We start from the raw sequence: 14,386 nt of genomic DNA, 5'->3' as shown, positions 1-14,386 counted from the left end.
CTACTTATCCTCCCACCATCATAGTTTATATTATAGTTGTTATTATTATTATTATTATGAAAGGATATCTCCCAGAGGACTTGTGGAATCAACCTATTTCACCATCATACAAATAGTAGGCTACTGCAGGCTACTGCTCGAGAACCTTTTGAGGTTTCTCATCAGTACTAAGTGGGCGTTTGAGGGACGCACGCAATAGGCTACCTTTGTCTGGAGCGCAGAAATCCCCCACAGCTCAAGGTAACTTGTGACTCTCCGGGTTTATTCAGCGTAGCTTTGAGCGTGGGCAGCAACTTTATAACCATCGCTTGTGTCAGGCCATTTCTTGTAAATGCCCGCAGTTAAGAGAAAAACACTTCCGGAATGGGCCGGCATACTGAAGCTTCAACGCGCTCATTGGTCAGAGGGAGGTAGCGTCGTCAAATCATCTCCCAGCTTTTTCATTCATGACACGGAGCACAATAAAGTCCATAGGCATATGTCAGAGAGAACTCACTTGATTAAAGCTGACAGTGAGCCATCAATCAACATCGCAGGATATCCCAAGCAGGGCAAAGACCTCAACCGCTTGTTAAACTGTAAGTGCTTTTACTTTTGATTTCTACCCTAGAGGGCGAAAGCTTTAGAACGCAATTTATACGGTTTGATTAAATATATATTATAATAATATCTTAGACAAAAGTAAATAAAAAGTATATTTGACATACTATCATGAATGAAATCCTCCTAATTTAGGTACAAGGGAACAATCCGAAAACAACTTTTCTCCATCGGGATGTCAAACCCGGGAGGTCGGAGACTGAAGCAGTGGCTGGTGGAGCAGATCCAGAGCGGGCAGTACTCTGGACTGCAGTGGGAGGATGACAGCCGCACTATGTTCCGAATTCCATGGAAACACGCAGGGAAACAGGATTACAACCAAGAAGTAGACGCATCCATTTTTAAGGTTTGACAGCACTCTCGTGTAGCCCCATGGTCAGATTAGGCCTACTAGATGGAGTTTTGGCACTCAACTTGACAGGCTACTAAATCTTGATGGATCTGTCAAGCGCTTTTCCAAGTCTAGTTCTTTTGTTGCCGAATGGAAATTATCATTTAGACCTTTACATGTCATTGTTATTATTTGTTTATAGCATATGAAACTTAACTTTAATTAAATTTAACAAAAAGTTTTTTCTTCTTCTCATTTTTAAATAGTAATAAAGCTATAGCCTATAGCATCAGTGCTATTTTCACACTAAAATTGTAAATGTTAAATTGCCAACAATTGCCAATTATTGTCACTATTGTAAATCAGATTTTGATTTCTTTTTTTCTTTCTTTCTAAAAGTCGAAAAATAAAGGATCATTTTCACATTTCGTCTTGAAGCATCCAGCTTTACTCCAATACAATACCATCTTTAATGTGTGGTTTTCCCTCCACAGGCCTGGGCTGTGTTTAAAGGCAAGTTTAAGGAGGGGGACAAGGCTGAGCCTGCAACATGGAAGACCAGACTCCGCTGTGCCCTGAATAAAAGCCCCGATTTTGAGGAGGTGACAGAAAGGTCGCAGCTGGACATCTCTGAGCCCTATAAAGTCTATCGCATTGTACCAGAGGAAGAGCAGAAGCGTGAGTTTTTGAACAATTAATGTCATGAAAGCCAGCATTGATATCCTTTAACACAGGGGTCTTCAACGTTTTTTAAGCCAAGGACACCTTAATTGAAACTGAGACCGAGCAGGGACCCTACTATATATATACTACTATATATACTATACTATTATACTATATAAATTGTATAAAATTAATTGCATATTAAACTGGGCCTACACTGTGCTACAATGTGCAGCACATGTAATAAACTGGGCCTACACTAACATGTAGGCCGACCTAAAACCTCTATACATATCTTTTTTTGCGTAGAATACTAAGCTGTTAAAATAGCCTAATATTGTTGCCATGATTTATCATGTTTTAATGTTAAACATACATGTGGCACAGTGAATAGGATGGATCTATCTTCTATGCAAATCCATATCTACTTGGTGAATGGCCTTAGTGACTACCTTACCTACATGCCAGTAAGCAGTAGGGATTTATTATATTTGCTTATAATATGTTAGATTCATGTTAAGACTTTTTCATTTTTGAAAAATCTTCAAAAATTAACAAAGATTTGGAGACCCCCCTGCATTGACTCTAAGGACCCCTTAGGGGTCACAGACCCCATATTGAAGATCCCTGCTTTAACAGATATTTTGCATTTGAATTTCCAGTGCAATGCATGTTGCTGGATAAAATTCCTCCATGCAATTATTAGCAATCAACAAAAAAGAAGTTGCATGTATGTACCATGAACAATGTATTCTTCTTTCACCTACAGATGGCAAAGTCTCAGTGATGGTCATGGCATCTACCACCTGCTCTGGTGATATCCCTGACATGGACTGCAGTCCTGCAGAGATAGAGGAACTCATTAAAGAGGTGAGAATACCTCTCACTTAATGCCATTTATTAAACAATATTCCTTACCTCTTTCTCTCCCCATCTGTTGCAAGATGCACTTTGCCTTTATTGCAACGCAGCTTTTGTGTCAGTTTTTTTCTGATTACCACACTGTGCTGTCTCCTCCAACACTTGTTGCACCAAGCATGCCCACGCTGCCACTTGCTCTATGTGACTGTGTGAAGTGTACAAAGGTGCTTTGTTGTCAGCAGCTTATGACCTTGTTGTCTTTTTGCAGGAGGAAGGCTGTAGTATCCAGGCCAGTCCAGAGTATTGGTCCCCGGGCAGCATCAACGGTAAGACAACCTTTTCTACCCAGTATGCAATACAACACATACTCCTCTGACTAAATGAAGCTGTTCAGTCAGTGTTGTGGCTAGAAGCCTGTCCAGGCGTACCTCTGCCTTTTTTCACACTTCTCAAGTAAGACTGTTCCATCTTTGAGAGGTATGAGCTTTAATGTTTTTGAAAATAACCACAGTGGAAAGCTCATTGACATGTCCCTGTGATTGTGGGTTCTAAATAGAGGTTATTTGCTTGTCTGTTGAATTCTGCAATGGAACAATTGACTAACATCCTGTTGAACTTTGCTGACTAAGAGGATTATTTCTTTTTGAGATCGTGCTAGAGAAATGGTATTTCTGATGATGCAGCAAAATAATGACATGACAGTGTGGTCATGTCCACTGTGGTAATAAGGACCTTAACTAATTTCTTCCTCCTGTATTTCACAGCTTTCCCCTTGCATCAGGACCCTTTGCCATCAGGCAATGTCAACTCAGGTATTCAGTTATGTTATTATTCATGAAAGCGTCACAATCACATCAGATCATTAGTTAAGCATCAACAGTGATAATAACACAAATTGATTATAACATTCAGGCTATATGCATGATACTTGCCATTCTTTTTCATTTACAAAGCTCAACAAATGTTCTCTTCTCCAGCTTTCTCCCAGATGATGATCAGTTTCTACTATGGAGGAAAGTTGATGCACACCACACCGGTTACTCATCCTGAAGGCTGCCGGATCGCCCCACAGCAACTGGGCCGTGGCGCCCTATACAGTTCAGACAGCATGCAGAGTGTTCATTTTCCTCCGGCTGAGCACATCGAGTACGACCGCCAGCGCCACGTTACACGCAAGCTCCTGGGCCACCTGGAGAGAGGTGTACTGGTCCGTGCCAACCAAGAGGGCATCTTCATCAAAAGGCTGTGCCAGAGCCGTGTTTTCTGGAGTGGGCTGGGAGAAGTGGGCTCACAATACAGCCCCATGCCTTCTAAACTTGAGAGAGATGCTGTAGTCAAGATTTTTGACACAGGAAAGTTTCTCCAAGGTGAGCCTCTATGTATTTTCAGTCTCTATTCAGTTATTTTGAAAGCTCATAAGAGGCAAAATCAATGCAAAACACATACATTTCTTTTTGATACTTAAAGCAAGCAACATCCTAGGATTGATAACTTGCAAAGATTGTCTAAATAGCTGTTTACGTACTTTGTATGTTTCAGCTCTACAGCTGTACCAGGAGGGTCAGTTTCCTGCTCCTGATCCGACAGTGACTCTGTGTTTTGGAGAAGAGCTCCATGATCTCAGCAATGCCAAGAGCAAACTGATCATAGTGCAGGTAAGACCAATCAAGTGTGGGCCATTAAAAAAGTTTACTGATTGAGCAAGACAAAAATCTATCTTTTTTTTAACCTAGAAAATGAAGTCTTGACACCTTCGCAAGACAGAAAAAGACTAATCGCTGCAAGTGCTGTTGACAATAAAAACACATCTTTCTGTGTCCTCTCCCAAATGGCAGATCACTGTGGTGAACTGCCAGCACCTGCTGGAGGCAGTGAACATGCGGCGCTCCCAGCCCTACTGCAACAACCCAAACCTGGAGATGTCTGATAATCTGGCCAGTGACCAGATGGCCCGCATCTACCAGGACTTGTGCAGCTACAGCGGCCCCCAGAGGCCAGCCTGTTACAGAGACAACATGTCCATCACTGCCTGAACTGTGATCAGCAACACACCTGCCTGGAGCTCTACAGCTTGTACCAGACTCAATGTACAATGTATTAGGGACATTCCTTATTTTCCTGACATAGACTGACAAGGTGAATTTGGATAAACACCAGTATCACAGTTATTTTAGACTTTTTATTAAATGTATACCAATCACAGTGGAGACATAAATATAAGGAGAAGCATATCTCTTATAGTAAGACTTTTAAGCTGCAGTTCAGTATTAAGATGTCCCTAATATGTTGTATATCAGTAATGTTTATGTTTCTTATATGTAAAGCGCTAACACAATCTCTGTGTCTAACTTCTGCTTTTCAATTATAAGAGTGTTATCATCTAGCTCAAGAGAAAAAGTGGTATTATGTTGTTGTTATACACAACTTTTGTAAAGCCTTAAGAACAGATCCATTTTGGTGACTTTCTTGACAAATATTTCTTATATATATGTAAAGACATCTGTGCAGTATGACAACAGTTTGATATATGCAATTTAGTTCTCAAAGCTGAATTTTATTTTGACATGCAGCATCTTTTTTGTTTTTGCAGTTGAGTTGATTCCTTATGTGATGACCAAATGAATATTTTGTCAGATATTTTTCTATTTTTTACAAGTTGATGAATTGATAAAAGATTTCATTGAATTTTAGATGCAATGTGGCATTAAATGACAGATAGGTTTTACTATCATACTGTTTTTATAAACTGCATTTTTAGTAAAGTTTGTGCTGAACTACACTTGCTTGTCTTTATATAATCATATTGTTGTTTTATTTCATTTTGATTATTGCAAAAGTGACCTATGCAGAATTGCACAGTAGCTGCTAAATTGTTGCAACCTGTTCTTACTCCAAACTCTTTAAATTGGTCTCATAAATGTTATTCTTTCCCATGATCATAGGACCATGTTTTAGCTTATTAATCACAGCTTAAATTGCTGTCAATAATTGTTCAAAGAATACGATAGCCTTTTAGATGTTTACCTAACCAGGCAGCTATCTAAACCATTTAATTTATCTGTACATTATTAGAATCTATGTGTGGAACTATGGACTTGGCTCTGCACTTCTACTAACTGCATAGCCACACAAGGATAACATAACTTGGACAACAATAAAAGTAAAATAATGCTAAGTCTCTGCAGCTTGGAGCTTATAAAACCCAAGTGAAATCAGTACAAACCATTGGTGAATGTCAGGTAGGAAATAGAGAAATTGAAAAACAAGTAATTCTCTATACAGTATATTTTCTGTCTGCTTGTTTCAATGCTTGAGTGACTTTACATCACGCTGAATGAAACATTCATATCTGCAATACTGTTTGAATTCCTGCACCATTAGAACACATATAACCTTCTAGATGTCTTATGCATAATTGCATCCTCATAGTTGAGTCCAACTCATTAAGAATCTTGATAGATATTTAGGATCTTGATTAGAATTTTAAATGTAACTCTTGTGGTTTGAACAATGCTTGGTTGCACACAAAACAAATATCTGCAGGGTTGAAGAGGTTAGAGCACATTTCACATTAAGCTACAATTTCTGCAGACATAAAAAATTATGATATGAACTTCATATTGTCTGGGACAATTAGGAATTACTAAAGACTGAATTGAAAAATTAAGTTTAAAAAATCTTTTCACATTATCAGGAAAATTTTTAGGCATTTAGTTCTTGTGACAACAACAAAGTACTTTGCAGTTTGGAGGAAACTCCACCACCGAGACTGTCATTTACTATGAACACAAACTGATTTTTACTCCAGCTCAGGAATGATGAAACTAAAACACTTTATGAAACTAAAAGAAGGATCTAGGCTACCTAAGGCAGGGAAACTCTCGGACAACCCCTCCATCTCCCTGCTGAGTAACAGAGAAAGGACAGGAAGAGAGGTGACCAACTAGCCAAATGATTCACAATGAGACAACGACATGCCTTCTTCTCCTATGTCTCACACAGTTGGTCATTAAAGATCAATGGAAAGATGGCAGTGTCATCTCAAATGTCAAACTGGGTGAATAGTGGTAATATTGGCAGGGAAGTGCACACAACATTTTGGGATTAAACATTATGTAGACAAGCACACACGCACACACACGCACACGCACACACACACACACACACACACACACACACACACACACACACACACACACACACACACACACACACACACACACACACACACACACACACACACACACAAAAGCAGAAACATTTTCAGTTCCAGACCTGGGTTTCTAATGGTCATTATAAATGCTGCCACAAATGCAGTAAATAACTAATGTAAGGTGAAATCCACACCAAAAAAATCTCTCAGTGGAAATTGCCTGAATATCTAAAGGTTAAAATAAATATATACAAATATAAACAAAAACAAATAGTGCCAAATAAATGCCAAATGTCTATAAAATGTATACAAACACAAAAATGAAATCACAAATAGTGTAAGGTCCCTTAAATAAAAAATAATACTTGTAGCCCCATATGATAAATTGAATTGTCTATCAACATAATTTGGAGGAGACAGGTCTGGGTGGCTCATTCAATCAGTGTTTTTTTACTGTATTAATGGGAGAATAAGTTTGCTGTAATGACTCACACAGATCACATAGTGAAAGCAGTCATGTGCCTTTCATATGACAGCTCTGGATAAAACCTTTCACTTAAATTAGAATATTTAATAAATGGTTCACTGAATAAAAACCCAGGTGGAATATTGTGGCTGTGTGTATTTGTGTGTGTGTGTGTGTGTGTGTGTGTGTGTGTGTGTGTGTATGTGTGTGGTTATCTATATAGGGGAGTTCTGTCTAAGTTCCACAGAACAGGAACTTACTTCAAAAACTGTCACAGGAAACTGACTCTACCCCCACCCACCTAAATAAAATGTCTGAGGCTGAATTACCATAATGAATTGATGATACTCATAAATACCATATGTACTGTAATAATCAGGGATATAACTAATGTGCTTGGTATTACAGCCTTGTACAATATATGGGTACAAATGTTAGTTGGAATAAATATATATAAACAATCCTAGAACCTTAGAATAAGGATTGTTTAAAAAACTCTGAGACTGGTTCTGTTAAGGGTCTACCTTTTAATTAACTAGGTAAATATTATTTAATTGTGAAATTGAATTACCCTGTTTTGGATTTAGTTTTTGAATGCTTCTCACTGTTTTACAGTTTTATTCTGTGTTTTCTACGTTAGAAAAATCCCTTGTTGTCTAATTATTTGAGCATTTGTGTTGTTTACTCAAGTGTTACACACTTTATTATTCTGTTTTTAAAAATGCTATATAAAAAAATTGGTATGACAGTTATTTTGGAAGTATATTTTGGGACTTTCTTGCCAAGAGTGAGATGAGAAGATCTGTATCACTCTCATGTAGCCAGCAGCCACTTAGCTTAGCACAAATACTGGAAACAGGGGCAAACAGCTATCCAGCTCTGTCCAAAAATAACAAAATCAACAAAAGGAATTTCTGTTTTTACACTTTTGTGCAGATTAAACAAATGAGATACAACTTGTCAATTATAGAGCTTTAGAGTTGTTGGAAGGTGGATTTTGTTACCTTTGGTCAAGGCCACGCTAGCTGCCCCCCACACCCCCTTGTTTCCAGTCTTTGTGCTAAGCTAACCTTTTGGCCATAGCTTCATATTACTGTAGACGAACATTGATCTAACTCTTGGAGAGAAAATGAATTACTGGCTTTACCAAAATGTCGACATGCTCCTTTAAATGGAGTGTAAATCTGCATATGTATCTCAAATGTTTTTGCCAATGTTTTAGCTATATATTATCAGTCATAACAGAAGGATGTTCCAGACACCACAGGGAGTCGGACAATCCACAATAAAGTCAACAATATTCATGTACTAGTTTCAGCTAGGTAGCAAAACATGGTGTAGGCTAGATAGACTAGAGGATTACAATACTGTACTTTTTACATGATGGAACCATTTTCACAAACTTTTACTTCTTATAATTAAAAATACCGCTAGAGTTTTACTTATGTTAAAATTAGTAGTAACACAATAACACTTTTAAAATTAGTATCGTATTGTGGTATTTACACTTTTACTTAAGAGGTAGATTTGATTTTTTTCCCCAGCTCTGCTTGGAGTGCAGTAGGAAGAGAAGGAGGCACATGCTTGTGTGCATTTCTGCTAACAGTGTCTTTTCTGTCACATTTCCAGTGTCTGCAATGTGGTTCTCTTTGTATTGCAACATCTCTTTGTGGCGTCTGAGGCTTCCCACAATAAATCATTAGAGACGAGCAACAAACAGAACTGATGTTGCCATCATACGTAATCATGGCCATCTGCTCAATAACATTTCAATATACTGTGTTGTACAGTAGCCACTTAAAGGAAGCAGCACCTATTTCGTGAAAAACAGCGCTTCAAGGAAATCTAGCCAAAAAAGAAGAATAACTTCAAATTGAGATAGATTAAAGGAATTTCTTTGTCTATTTTTGTTGTTTCCTGATTTGTCTTTATTGCTGACTCCTCAGTCCATTCAAGCTGTGTCCCTGTGTTTTTGGCTGCAGCCTTAGCACTGACCTTTCAGTTAAGCAGCTGTTGTTTTCCACTGCATGTATCAGCTTGAATTTAACTTGAACAATCAAAAGTCCTAATTAAAATGACCTTCATAAAATACATTGTTTTGTTATTTGTGGTTTAATATATTATAGAAGCATTTTGTAAATCTAAAAGTCTTTCATTTAATGCCTGTAATTAAAGGCCTCATTCATGTCGTGGCAGGTAAGTGAGACAAAATATATGCAAAGAACATCGTGGTGGGAAGTTGTGATTTGAAAGTAAGAAAAAAGTGTCACACACTCTGGTACCATATGCATATCTCTATTCCCATATGCATATCTCTATTTCTTCTAGAATAAGTAGAGATATGCAGAGCCAGAGTGTGCTACGCTTTTGGGAAGTTGTGATTTACCATGAACAGGTTGTGTTATGCGAGTGGCGGTGTGGAAGGCGTTGGTGGTGTCTCTGGGGAGAACGCTGGTTTGGAATCTGTGTGGGTGAGATGAGAATAGGCATCCAGAGAGGAACTGGGAGAGCACTGAGGACACTGTGAGTGGAGAGACAGGTGGACGGGGAGCCCACATCCTGGGACGCAGGGAGAAAGCCACCTAACCACACACACACACACACACACACACACACACACACACACACACACACACACACACACACGGTGGCCACTGATCAAGGATCATATCCTCTTATCAGTATCAGTTCATGTCTTCAAACCAAAGGTCCCTAAAGCCTCGCACCTAAGGAGGTCTTCTTCAGGGTTAACTGTTAATTTTGTTGGATGAAGAGCTTAAAAAACTGCTTCAAATTATTTTATGAGATTACAACAACTACAGTGAAGAAAACACGACAGATATAGAAATGCGCAAAAGTGGAAAATGTGTGTTTAGCAGGAAAGACTTGACATGTAAAAGTGAAGATAGGGAAGTATGCTGATTTACGGGAAAGCAGTTTTTGTAACCTGCCTCCAAATATCAAACGTCAAAATTATATAAAATTAACATAAATCTGCCTTCAATCAGTGTTCACACTTTGAATCTTTCTAACATTTGATAAGCCAGTGTGCAGAACCTCACAAGCACAATAAAATAATAGCACAAAGGTTATCTTTGTAGCTATTTTTGTTTTAATTTGAATGACTCACATGTGACTGATCTCACAGGCACAGGGCACAGGGATGTATGTCAACAGCTAACATGTATCAAGTTCAAAATAAACACAGGTCAAATCAGCAAACATAAAGTAATAATGTAGGAATAAACTACATGTAAACTCTGTTAGTGTACACAATCTAAAGTGACCATATAGGCCTGGATTCAAAGTCATTTCAAGAAAGGAGACTGGTTCCATTGTATGTGAATCAGTGGGTGAGGCGACAACTGTGAATTGCATCAGTCTCTGTCCTGGTTGTTGCACACTTTGACAAGAGTGATCCCTGACCGCCTGATCTGTCTGTGGACAGGAAACAGAGGAAGGAGCCCCGGAAGATGTTCCAGCACACAACTTCTCCCCTAAAAGAGGAACATTCAACACAGACGCCAGCTGTGGAAATAGATAAAGACAATTAAAGCTATTTGTAAACTTTGTATTATGGGATTTAAGTATCAATGGGAGGGAATCCACACAGTTGTGATGAGAATGACAATTCAAATATTTGTTTCCGTGCCTTGGAAGTATACTGTGTGGGCTGTCTGCACATAAATACTCTTACTGCAACTTAAAATGAAAATCCAGGCATTGTGTACTTGTGTTTCATATTCAAGAAAAACAAAACTTATCAGTACAAAAAGAAGGTGATGGATGTCGAAGTGGAGGGGAAGACCAGGGTGGGGTGACAGTCCCTAGGGAACCAGAGCCAGGGGAGCATGAGAGATGTGTTGACAGCTCAGTGCTGTATGTGTGCATGCATGTGTGTGTGTGTGTGTGTGTGCGCGCGCGCGCATGTGTGCAAAGAGGTGACGGGATGTGGCCAGAAAGGTGATATTTATGTGGTAACAGAAAGATACCTGAGAAACAGATTTTCTGTTGTCTCAATAGATATTGGAAATGTATTATTCCTTTTATGATGTATGCTTAAAAAAAAAAGCTTAGCTTTTACAAAATGGCAGACATAAATATTTAAGTCCAAAATACTCAGCAGCAACAACTAACTGCTCAGATTTTTACACAAAAAAAGACAATGTTTGCACTAAAACATTTAGCAGACAATATAATTTTTCATACACTGCCTCAACAATTTGTAAGTATTGTTGTTTGCATTTGTTGTATAACATGTGGTTGATGACATGTTACTCGGTTATTGATTGAGGAACAGGATCTTTGTGGTCTTTGAAACATTGTTTCCAACTATATCGTTAGACCGACTGTATAAGTCACATTGATTACACAACCTCTTTCTGAGTAAGAAGCCACACACTGGCCAGGCAACAGGTGCTGCTGGGATGGAGATTATTTAAAGTTGCTCTAAAATGGTTCCAGTACAGCTGAAGGCGACTGTGGGCAAAGCTGTCTGCCGACCACACGCCTTAATAGAAAGTACAGTGACGGTACATACTTCCCCCTTTGAAATACCAGAATCCAAACATGACCATCACATGACGGAGGTGGAATTACCTGCAAGCGCAGTGCTAATGTCATCTGCACAGTGATCATGTTCAGTTCATTTTATTTGGAAACTGTGGTAGGTGTACTGTCATCCTGGATTTATAGATTGCGTTATGATGAAAATGATCCACTAATAAAAATGTATTTTGAGAAAATGTGAATTGTTGGAGGGAAACTGAATCTTGGAGAAATTGTGAGCAATTTACATGTTTAAAAGCAGCAACCCGATTAGAGGTTAACATATTTTTATCACAAGATTTGCATTTTACCGTTCTCTGCTCTGTTCTACAGAAGGAGACTATGTAAGTATTAGCCCTGAGGACCACTGAAGCAGAAATTCTATGGCTAGTTAACCATGATGGTTTGCACACTTTACAGTTCACATAAATAGAGAGTGCATGGGGGAAAGCCCTGCTTATGTAACTTAGGGCAAAAAGTAAAGCTCATGTCATAAGAGTGCTCAAAGGCATGACAAGAAAATAGTGAAACTTATGAAAAAGAGGAAATAGCTTATTGTTGGAAGATGAACTGTTGTTGACAGATATGTCAGTTGTAATATTATTTCTAATTTGCTTTTTATTGTGTTTTTTCCTCAAAGCTTTTAGCACAGAATGAAGAAACATGCCACACTAAGCTACTACAGCTTTATATTGCCATCTAGTGGCAATATATACTACATTTCTTTGCATGCATTTGGATGAGTAAGGTTAAAATAAAGCACTGAACTTTTGAAATGTTAAACATATATAACACAACATAACATAAAATATATTTTGAACCACATGCATGTACACATAAAAGCCTTTACTCAGTTAACAGAAAAGTACTAAACCTTTTCTCACTGTACATCTAAATAGTTTAATAGGGTTTTTCTTATTTTTTTCTTCTTGATTTCACTGTGTTCAATCTTCATATATTTATATATATTGTATGTACTATAATTATTTTGACAGTTTTTCTTTGAACACTTTGTTTAAGATTTTAAGTTTTGTATACAGTATCTAATTTTTTTGTTTTGCTACATAATTTTACTGACTTCAATAACGGTTAACTCTGTGGTAATCAGAGAGTTCATAATTTTAGTTGTGCGATGGAAGCTGCATGTTTCATATCAATTTTCAAACATATATTCATTCTTTCCTAATGCTGCATTTGTGCTACTGATAACAAACAGGTTTGGGCCTCACTTGCCCATCTTGATTCACACTAGAGTCAATTCCATTCCCTAATTTTCCAAAGTGATTCCTTCAGGAAAAGCAGATCATATCTATGTTTGCGCTTTCTGGGCAAACTGTTTATTTGTTTTTTTCTGCTACATTAAAAACCTAGCGAGGCCATACACGTGACCACCACAATTACAGATATTTTCTTGCAATTGCCCTGAAGAATATGTTGCCCACAAACTTGTTATAGTGATTTTAACATGATGATAACATGTAGCCAATACATTTGGCTAAGAATATGATCAAACTAAATAAATTACAAGTATATTTCTCACAGCTTTAATGTGACTGTATTGTCAGAGATGTTGTGTTTATTCAACTTGATAACTACTCGTCTCTGTCAGTCCTGTCCGTTGTTATTTTAACAATTACAGCTGAGCTGTAAAATAAAACTAAACAGGAAAAAATAGATAATGCAAGAGATTGTTGCTGTCAAAAGAGACTTAAAGCATAACTCTTGCCAAAATGCAACCTAGGGTCTTTTTGTGAATATACCCGAGTCAAACCTTCGTTTAAAAGCATAATTAGAACGGAAACTTTTACTTTAACTACTTTTAAGATTTACCGTATTCTCGTTTTCGGTCAAATGGCCTTTTGAATGGGAGTGCTAGGGGCACTACTATGATAGCATCAAAATTGTTATTTTTAAAACACTAAGAAGGCTCAACACAACATGAAACTTTGCTCTTAGTATCACCAGGGGCTCTACACATGAACTCGAGCATTGAGAACATTGTTTGTATACACAGAGTTTACTAAAAAGAAAGGTTTTAACAACTCTCTGTAGCTGTTGGTTTTTCCGGTTGCCGTCCATCTAGCCAGTCAAAAAGAGTCGATCTCCGAATGTAACATAACAGGGAGGAGAGTAAAGATGGAAAGCACCTAAAGCTTAGCTCCATATAAATGCACGGATAACTTGTTGTTTTGTCGTTAGTGAAAAACAATATTGATCTTGTAGTTGAAAAAGGAGCCTCAGATAAGAATGACATTTCATCCTATGGAGTCTGTTAATTTGCATTCGGAGATCGACTCTTTTTGACCACTTGCTAGATGGACGGCAACCGGAAAAACCAACAGCTACAGTGAGTTGTTAAAACCTTTCATTTCAGTAAACTCTGTGTACACAAACAATGTTCTCAATGCTCGAGTTCATGTGCAGAGCCCTTGGTGATACTTAGAGCAAAGTTTCATGTTGTGTCGAGCCTTCTTAGTGTTTTAAAAATAACTATTTTGATGCTATCATAGTAGTGCCCCTAGCACTCCCATTCAAAAGGCCATTTGACCGAACAACGAGAATACAGTAAATCTTAAAAGTGAAAAATCTTAATTATGCTTTTAAACGAAAGTTTGACTTGGGTATATTCACAAAAAGACCCTAGGTTGCATTTTGGTGAGAGTTACATTTTAGTCTCAATGGAGGTTATTAGGGAAAGGTCATTGGGGAGGCGCACACATTAACTAAGCTTGTTAGATGTCTTGTGGAGGATACTGAAGTCTGA

The 14,386-nt window shown here is 38.0% G+C and overlaps 1 protein-coding gene across 1 annotated transcript; it reads left to right on the top strand.

Moving 5' to 3' along the window:
• Positions 1 to 465: 465 nt before the first annotated feature.
• On the top strand, positions 466 to 5,234 carry irf8 (interferon regulatory factor 8). The gene is made up of 9 exons (XM_039796242.1): positions 466 to 578; positions 736 to 946; positions 1,426 to 1,609; positions 2,364 to 2,464; positions 2,724 to 2,781; positions 3,220 to 3,267; positions 3,433 to 3,822; positions 3,995 to 4,110; positions 4,291 to 5,234. The coding sequence occupies exons 2-9, from the start codon at positions 776 to 778 to the stop codon at positions 4,486 to 4,488; spliced, it is 1,266 nt and encodes a 421-aa protein (XP_039652176.1). The 5' UTR covers positions 466 to 578; positions 736 to 775; the 3' UTR covers positions 4,489 to 5,234.
• The last annotated feature ends 9,152 nt before the right edge of the window (positions 5,235 to 14,386 follow it).

The sequence above is a fragment of the Perca fluviatilis genome, chromosome 3, assembly GCF_010015445.1.
Source record: "Perca fluviatilis chromosome 3, GENO_Pfluv_1.0, whole genome shotgun sequence".
Classification (NCBI taxonomy): Eukaryota; Metazoa; Chordata; class Actinopteri; order Perciformes; family Percidae; genus Perca; species Perca fluviatilis.
The sequence above is the reverse complement of the archived record's forward strand: the minus strand, read 5'-3'. Positions and strand labels throughout refer to the sequence as shown.

Bases quoted from the DNA above. Each gene is read 5' to 3' on its own strand.
- irf8 (XM_039796242.1), top strand. From the start codon at position 776: ATGTCAAACCCGGGAGGTCGGAGACTGAAGCAGTGGCTGGTGGAGCAG. The intron at 947-1,425 runs GTTTGACAGCAC...TTCCCTCCACAG, and splicing joins TAGACGCATCCATTTTTAAG to GCCTGGGCTGTGTTTAAAGG. The intron at 3,823-3,994 runs GTGAGCCTCTAT...TGTATGTTTCAG, and splicing joins CACAGGAAAGTTTCTCCAAG to CTCTACAGCTGTACCAGGAG.